The 9,101-nt window shown below is 41.9% G+C and overlaps 1 protein-coding gene across 2 annotated transcripts; it reads right to left on the bottom strand.

Annotated features, from left to right (window-relative positions):
* Nucleotides 1–1,025: 1,025 nt before the first annotated feature.
* LOC106325556 (auxin-induced protein 15A-like) lies at nucleotides 1,026–1,850 on the bottom strand. 2 transcript variants are annotated; one of them, XM_013763605.1, is made up of 2 exons: nucleotides 1,539–1,850; nucleotides 1,026–1,162 (listed from the first exon to the last, which is right to left on the bottom strand). In XM_013763605.1, exons 1-2 carry the CDS (start codon nucleotides 1,712–1,714, stop codon nucleotides 1,060–1,062), a joined length of 279 nt encoding a protein of 92 aa, XP_013619059.1. In that variant the 5' UTR covers nucleotides 1,715–1,850; the 3' UTR covers nucleotides 1,026–1,059. The 2 variants fall into 2 exon arrangements, with proteins under 2 accessions (XP_013619059.1, XP_013619058.1); XM_013763604.1 differs by having other exon boundaries at nucleotides 1,026–1,850.
* Between the last annotated feature and the right edge of the window lie 7,251 nt (nucleotides 1,851–9,101).

Genomic DNA, 9,101 nt, shown 5'->3' with positions numbered 1-9,101 from the left:
TAATATGTGATTTAATAAACAAAAGAACATGTATAATTTTTAGGATTTAAAGAGATTGGAGACAATAGTTAATGAATATGAAAAGAATACGAAGCAGATGATGAAAAATGATTCGAGCAAATTAGTGGCAATACAGAGTTAAGCGAGATAAAAATATCAATCAATAAAGAATGAAAGAAGAATGAGCAGGGTTAAATTATTACACAAGTCAAAACTAAGACAAATCAAATGACAGAACGTGAAAACAAATGTAAACAACAAGAGGAGATGGTGAATATAAAATGCATTGAAAAACTGAATGCTATATTAGGAAGCAAGAGACAAAATATATTAAAATGCAAAAACTTCGCACTTTTGCGCGGGTAATAATCCCTAGTAAATAAGATAGTGAAGATAAAATGCATTGAAAAACTGAATAGTAGATTAGTAAACAAGAGACAAAAATAGATTAAAATGCAAAAACTCTGCGCCTTGGCGCGGGTAACGATCCCTAGTTTATTTAATACCATATTAAGATGTTAATACCTATCTTACCTACTAATCTCATAAATTAATTACAAACATAACGTTTTTTTGGAGAATCTCAACACAGCAGAACGCTATATATGGTTATATAACTTATATTCTGTAACGATTCAGCAACTTCATAGCATCGCATCCCGACACTTTAATTACCTAGTTACCTTTAACCGTTTTAACGGCTAAAACCCGTAAGAAAGAGAGACACGATGATGGTCTCTCTCTCTTTTTTTTAAAAGAAAAAAACTTATATAGAGAAAAGGAGAAAACTTCGGGAGTTTTTACAAATTAAAAAATGGGAAAGTTTGTAATTTGAAAGAGAGAGACAATACCCTAAAACGGAACGACCTGTACTTGCAGCTTTTGCTAGCGTAGCCATATAATAAAACCTTTTGGGGCTTCTTTTAGTCTCAGTGGAGAATTTTGAATGAATCAGCGACTTAACTTGATATAAATTACTACATTACACGAAAATTCATTAACGTATGCAAAAATAACCACACCAATAAAACCTAAAGCCTGATAATTTTAAGTCTTTCATTAAATATTAAAAACCTTTCTCACAGGGTACACATTCATCAACAACACCACCATGAGAGTGATCTTCACCGGAAATTTGTTTTGTTTTTGGGTTTCTACAAATCTGAGAAAAGAACCAAAATTAGTAACTCATTCTCATTGGGGTTCTCTAAATAAGGGTTAGGTCTCACTCTTACAAGTTACAACTCTAAACCCATATTAGCCAAAACATATAAAACTTATTTTGCTAAAACAGAGAAGCATTTACTTAGCAGCTTCCTCTGTCATCCTAACTAACGATTTGAAATATATTATTTAAGAAAAAGAAGCAAAACCCTAAAAGATATGTTCATCGGAGCATAGACGTGAGCGATCGGAAAACGACTTCTTCACAAGGGATAGTGAGACCCATGTCGTGCTCGAAACCAAACTCTTCCTCTGCTTGTTGGAGAAGAAGCTGAAATTCGGGTCGGGTCAAAAACGAAATGGGTACAACGTACCTGACTCGATTCTCTCCAACGTAGACGACGAAATGTCCTTTAGGTACATCAAGAGGTTGTCCGTTTTCATCGTCGCTGTACACATTACTCTGTCTCTTCCCCAAACTCGAGCATCTCTTCAAGATTTGCTTGATCATTGCCGTTTGTGTTAGCTTGCTTGTTTTTTTCATCGCCATAATTTTCAAGTTCTTCCTAAATGAAATGTTTGTACGTGATTTGAGTTTGAAAATCTTCCCTGTTTGTTGATTTTACAATGAAGGGTGAGTGTGAATAGAGTGAGGGAGGGCTTATGGAATGTGGTTGGGGGTATTTACTGAGGGACTATATATGGCGAGTGGGATTTTTTTCTATAAAGATGAAAATGAATATACGGAATTTAGTTGAATTAGAAGAATAGCGAGGGTTCTCTCTACCGAGGCGAAACTGCGTAGCCACTCCTTTGCCCTCCACCGTCGCCGAAACTGCGTAGCCACTCCTTTGCCCTCCACCGTCGCCGAGACCGGCGACGGTCCCCACCCTCGCCGTCCATGGCGAAAAAAAGAAAACCCAAAAAACAAACCTCAGGCGACAGCCCCACTGGCTCAGCCGATTTTTCTGGTTACTCCGCTTCTGATTCTTCCTAAATTTCTCCGCCTGAATCTTCAGATCCAGTCGGTGCCTCTTCAGATCCGGCCATGATTTCTTCAGATCCAGCCGTTTTCTGTCCAGACCTAGCAACTGAAGGTATTTCCCCACCTAAGGAAACCTCCTCTGCTACCAACATTGTTCCTGCTGCGCATTGTGACATAGTTGCGAGTCAAGCAGCAAACTGTGTTACTAGTACCATTATTGCTACTACTGTCTTAGAAAGCGGTGAAATTCCCACTGTCATACCTACAGCTACTCCTTCGGATGTACCTGTCAGTCCTCCTCACGAGACCCCGCTCTCGCCTCCGGTTGATAAAGCCCAGGCTCCGGCGTCCTCCTCCCCAATAAACATTGTCAAAGCTCAAGCCTTTCTCTAGAGAGACAAGGTTAAGGCCAACACAGGGAAGCTGGATCCTGAAGGAAAGCCTTTCATTCTTGACTCAGGGGAAGCTTGTGTGCGAATTCCCAACTCGGTTATTGAGAAGAATCGAAAGTCTTGGGATAGCTTCATCATTGGCCAGTTTTATGAGGAATCCCCTGCAAGAGGAGCTGTTCACGCCATTATAAATGGAATGTGGAGCAAAGAGCGCCAGGACATTGCTGTCTCGAAAATAGAAGGCAACGCTTTCGATTCCGCGTCCCTTGTCCGAATGCCCGCCGTCATATCCTCAGTCAATGTCTCTGGCAAGTTAACGGACAAACGATGTTTGTGGCCAAATGGTCTCCTGGTACAAAGCCAGAGAAACCCTCCCTGTCAACAGTTCCAGTCTGGCTTGACTTCACCGGTGTGCCTCTCCAATTCATTAACAGGGATGCCTTGAAAGAGATTGCTGGTCTAGTTGGACACCCCCTCTACATGCACCCTGCAACAGAGAACCTCACAAACATTGAGGTAGCGAGAGTATACACGGTTATTGACCCCCGCAAGCCTCTACCGGAAGCTGTAAACACACAATTTGACTCAGGTGAAATCACTAGAATTACGGTTTCTTGCCCGTGGCTCCCCTCCCTTTGTAGCCATTGTCAGACAGTTGGGCATACTATCTCAAGGTGCCCTACTGCTCCTCGAACTTGCAATATATGCCATTTTGTGAAGCATGGAACTGAGGCTTGTCCCCGCAACAACCATCAGCGTGAGGGGAAGGCCCCTATTGCAAGTCAGTATCCTATTGTTTCCGGCTCCACTTCTAAGGGCAGTGTCCAGAAGAATAAAAGCCATGTCAATGCGCCCAAACAAAAGCAAAACAAAAAAGACCACCTCTCAATGGGTTCGTACTGCACCTGTTAATGAGCCCCCACATAGTGATTCCCATGCTCATCCGTCTGTTCAAGCACGCAAGGCCTCATCTGCACAAGTCTTAAACGTAGAGAGATTTTGTGTCGACCTGAGAACAAACCTTTTTGACTTAGCAAAGAAGACTACGCCTGTATCTGCTTCAGAATATGAGTCAGAGCCCGAAAGCTTCTCTCCTGATGAGGATAACCCTGATGACGACGCTGATCGCTATATTCAGGTCATCTCTAAGCGGCAGAAGAAGCTATTGAAATTGTCAGCTAGGGCTAGGGGCCCTTTAAACCTCTAACTTTTTTCCCCATTTATGGATATTTTTTGTTGCAAAATTAGAAGTTTCAATGACAAAATAAAACGTTGCGGATTTAGGAAATGGTTTCGGAATAACAAACCCATTTTTGGCGGTCTCATTGAGACTCATGTCAGCAGTGTGAAGGCTCCAGCTATCATCAGTAGGGCTTTCCCCGGTTGGCATTACGATTGTAATTATGAATTCTCAGATTTAGGAAAGATTTGGCTTCTTTGGCACCCTACGGTCTGTGTTTCAGTTTTGCACAAATTACTTCAGTCTATCACTTACAGTGTCAGGCTGCTGTTTATCTCTACTTCCCTAGTCGTAACACTAGTATATGGTTCTACTTGTCGAAAGATTCGCAGAGAGTTATGGGCCGAATTGTGCTTTCTGTCTTATACTGCCCCTGTTCGCGGCTCTCCTTGGGTTGTTCTTGGTGACTTTAACCAAGTTCTCTCTGCTTCAGAACACTCTACCGCTGACCCATTCTCCTCTTCAAGAGGTATGCGAGAATTCTTTAACTGCATTGATTCAGCTTCGCTCTCAGATCTCCCATTCTGTGGGAATCCTTTTACTTGGTCCAATAAGCAAGGAGCCACTGTTGTTTCTAAGAAGCTCGATAGAGTTCTAGTTAATGACAATTGGCTACAAGTTTTTCCAAACTCTCTGGCTGTTTTTGGAGACCCTGGAATCTCAGACCATAGCCCTTGCTGCGTATTTATTGACTCCGCAAAACCTAAAGAGAAAAGGCCGTTCAAATTCTTTACCTTGCTTAACAATCATCCTGACTTTGAGGTTCTCATCAAGGAGTGTTGGGAGTCTCTGCAGTTCGATGGAACTAGTATGCTAAATGTCTCCAAGAAGCTCAAGTTTCTAAAGAGTATTATACGAACTTTTAGTCGGGAAAATTACTCTGAACTTGAGAAAAGAGTCGCTGAAGCTTTTGAGGAATTAATATCTTTCCAGCGAGTTCTCCTCTCTTATCTGACATCTCAAGCAGCAATAAATGAGAAGGATGCTCACCTAAAATGGTCTGCTCTTGCTAAGGCTGAGGAGTCTTTCCTCTATCAACGATCTCGCGTTAACTGGCTGGATAAAGGTGATTGTGGTTCTGCCTTCTTTCACCGCTCTATCCGATCTCGCCTTACTCAGAATCAGGTGTTATTTTTGCTGGATGAGAATGATTGCGTGATTGATACTAAGGAGGGTATTATGCAGCACACCCTACACTTTTATGAAGATCTTCTTGGTGGAAGCGTTACCACGCTGGACGTTTCTCCTGATGAGATTGCTCAGCTTATTCCTTACAGGTGTTCCTCCTCTGTCTCTGACACTCTCGCAGCTCTTTTTTCCCGGCTAGACATCCAGAAGGCGTTCTTCCTGCTTCCTAAGAACAAATCACCGGGTCCAGATGGTTATCCGGCCGAATTCTTCACTGCTCATTGGAGTACCGTTGGCTCTAAAGTTACTGATGCTGTAGAGGAATTTTTTCAGTTTGGAAGATTGCTTCAACAATGGAATGCAACCATATTGACCCTTATCCCAAAGAAGAAAAGTGCGGTTAAGATTATTGACTTCAGGCCCATCTCTTGCTGCAACACAACATACAAGGTCATAGTAAAACTCTTAGCTAATCGCCTGAAGCAAGTGCTCCCTAATGTGATCTCCAACATGCAATCTGCTTTCATTCCGGGAAGACTTCTAGTGGAGAATGTATTGATGGCTTCTGAACTGGTTAACTGATATAATTGGAAGAATATCTCTAAGCGCTCCATGCTTAAGATTGATCTTAAGAAGGCTTTTGATTCCCTGAGCTGGAACTTCATCTTCTCTATTCTTCGAGCTCTAAACTTCCCGGAAGTCTTCATTGGTATGATCTCTCAATGCATCACTACAACCCGCTTCTCGGTGGCAATCAATGGAGAGTTAGGAGGCTATTTTCGAGGAACAAAGGGCCTTCGACAAGGCGATCCTTTATCTCCCTATCTCTTTGTCCTGTCAATGGAAGTTCTTGCTAAGTTATTAAAAGTGAAGTTCGAATCAGGTCTAATTGGCTACCACCCAGTGCCATCATCGCCTCAAGTAACTCACCTATCCTTCGCTGGTGATATTATGGTTTTCTTCGACGCTCAAAAGTCTTCGTTGATACACATATCCGACACATTAGATCAGTTTGCTTCCTGGTCGGGGCTAGTGATGAACATAAGTAAGGCCAAATTGTTTGTGGCTGGGTTGAGTCTGGCAGAAACCACTGATCTGGTGAACCTTGGCTTCTCTCTTGGATCACTTCCAGTCCGCTATCTGAGGCTCCCTCTTATGCATAGGAAACTTCGCATCTGTGACTACATGCCTCTAATCGATCAACTCAAGAGCAGGTTCTCTTCTTGGACCTCTAGAGCTCTTTCATTTGCTGGGAGGAAGCAGCTCCTCTCTTCTGTCATTTACGGCAAAGCGAACTTCTGGTTTTCCACTTTCTTACTACCCAAAGGATGCATCAAAGCAATAGAGTCATTATGCGCCAGGTTCGTATGGAATAGGAACGTAACGACCAGGGCTGTTGCGAAGGTCTCGTGGTCCTCAGTTTGCCTTCCCAAGCAAGAAGGTGGTCTAGGCCTCCGTGACTTGACTATCTGGAACACATCCTTATGTCTGAACCTTATTTGGCTACTACACACTGAGAATGAATCACTATGGGCAATGTGGACTAAGACTAACAGGATTGGTGATAAGAATTTTTTGAGCATTGATGAGAGTAAACAAACTTCTTGGATCTGGAAATCTATCCTAAAGCTGCGACCTATCGCAGAGAATTTCTTGAAGTGTGAAGTTGGAAATGGGGATAAAGCAAGCTTCTGGTTTTATGATTGGTCACCTATGGGGCGCTTGTTCAAACTATTCGGTCATTCAGGCCCTCGCCAGCTAGGTGTTCCCATCAACGCTTTAGTCTCTTCGTGTTGTTCCTCCACGGGTTGGAACCTCCGTCATGCTCGTTCCCCGCTTGCTGAACAGGTCCATATTATGCTCTGCTCAATCTCCCTTCCAAGTTCTTCTTCTGTTCCAGACAAATTTCTTTGGCAGGTTGGCGATACCACTTTGCAAAGCTATTCTGCTTCCCTCACTTGGGAAGAGCTCCGCCACCATGGTCAGAGGCAGAGTTGGACCTGCATTGTCTGGTTCAAGGGACACATCCCTAGCCATGCTTTTATGATGTAGATAGCTTATCTTGATTGCTTGCCTACTAGAATGCGAATAGCCTCTTGGGGCTTGCAAATTGACAAGTCTTGCTACATCTGCAATCACTACGAAGAGTCACGCGATCACCTTTTCCTACGCTGTAGCTTTAGTGAACAGCTCTGGAAACTACTAATGAGGAGAATGGGATACAAGCCCTTTCTATTCCACACATGGACGGCCATGCATTCATGGCTTGAAACTGCTGACAGTACATGCCCATATACTCTTCGTCTCGTCGTCGTGCAGGCAACAATCTACAAAATTTGGGCTGAACGAAATAGGAGACTTCATTGCTCTGTTTCGTCCACCCCACAAAATCTCCTTCGCGACATAGACAGGCTTGTGCGAAATGTCATCCTTGCAAGGAAAAAGCACAAGAAGTTTCATACTCTGATGCAATGTTGGCTCAAGTTCGCTTAGCCTATGATAGACTAGTGCTATCAATTAAGCCCCTAGCTGTTTTTTAATCTTTTTTTTTTTTGCAGCAAATTGGTTATCAGCCTTAAATCTTTGTACATGTACAACTCTGTTTCATTTTTAATGATATTCACGTACTTATCAAAAAAAAAAATACGGAATTTAAAGCATATATACACGAATTTATGTACACCCACATGTGTGATGTATATATATATATATATATATATACATAGAGAGAGGGAGATTGTGATGTGTTTGTTGTCTGACTATGCAATTGCGTGCTTGCTACGGATAACCATTTGTTGTGCATTAAGGTGATACACATTTAATTTGTTTGCAGAACTCATAATATGTAGAGATTGCAGGCGACAATTAATGATATTTTCTTATAAACGCAAAAATGGTGTCGTAATTTAGATTATTTATATACATTTTCACTAGCTCAAAAAATGTGAAAGGTAATTCCAAAATGAGACGTGCTAGTATGTGTGGAATCTATTAAACGGACGGTCCGATATTGATCTTCCTTTCACGTTTCGTGGTTAGAAACTATTTGAATATCCAACTACTGATAATGCTCGATGATTTTTTTAATTAATTAGGGTTTGTTTCATTTTCATCCTTCAAGGTTGATAAGGGTTTTATTCGAATTTGTTATTGTCTCCCCTTTACGTGTTATCTTGACACATTTTCCCATTTAGTTGTCCCAATTTCATTACATCGAGCGTAGGGGCTTCTATGATTTTATTCAAGTTGTTTATTCAATACTCAAAGCCTCAAAGGAGTATCACACAACGTGTTACTTCATGCACGTTGTCAAACAGTAACATATAACTTTTATGGAAATTATAAAGTAAGTAATTGGTTAAGAGGTGTTGTTTCAATAGTATCAATTAAGTACGAATTAGAGATTTGTGCTACGTCTGGGAAAATACAGCTTATGTTTTGAAAATCTCTCAAAATATCATCAAATATTGTCATTACTCTTAACCGCTGATGTTTTGAAAATACTTCTGATTCCGTTCGAGTCGGTCAGCTTCTCTGGTTCTTGGAGACTGTCCATGTCGAGATTCTCTTAACCGCTGGGTCATTCGGTTAGGATGCGTCTCGTGTTTTCCATGTGCTTGAACTCGTCATCCCAGCACTTGAGCCAAGCTCTCGGGCGCCCTAAGCTCTTGTGGATGTGTTCTTGTGGATGTGTTCTTCTGGCTCGTGTGGTGGCCCGGAGTGCAAAGTGTGGAGCTGCAGCTGCTTCTCGTCCTGTTTTGTGCAGTTTCTTGGCGCATGGCTCCTTGGAAGTTTTGCGTCCGAATAAATGTTTGGTCTTGTTAATGCGGGCGTACCGGGCCTCTTCAGTAGCTGTCTGTTTCGTGTTGGTGGATGCTTATGATGTCTATCTCGAACTGTTCTTGGTCGAGCCAATCATAAAGAGCGGATCATCGGAGAGACCAAAATTACCGGGTTTTGACTCTCGTTTTAATCGTGGTTCTTCCTTTTGCGGCAAGCATTGGTACGGATTAGTTGAGACCTCCAAAGAGTGGCTTCTGCTTGTTGTGTCTGTCACTCTATTGTCATGATCGAGTCGGTGTTCAGGTTTTTATTTTATTTTCTCTACTTCTGTCAAAAACTGAAAAATTGGTAATAATAATCTTTACATTTTTACCAAAAAAAAAATAATAATAATATTGTCATTACTCAT

The sequence above is a fragment of the Brassica oleracea genome, chromosome C2 (assembly GCF_000695525.1).
Source record: "Brassica oleracea var. oleracea cultivar TO1000 chromosome C2, BOL, whole genome shotgun sequence".
NCBI lineage: Eukaryota > Viridiplantae > Streptophyta > Magnoliopsida > Brassicales > Brassicaceae > Brassica > Brassica oleracea.
Note: the sequence above shows the minus strand (reverse complement) of the source record. Positions and strands in the feature narration are given on the sequence as shown.

Bases quoted from the DNA above. Each gene is read 5' to 3' on its own strand.
- LOC106325556 (XM_013763604.1), bottom strand. From the start codon at position 1,714: ATGGCGATGAAAAAAACAAGCAAGCTAACACAAACGGCAATGATCAAG.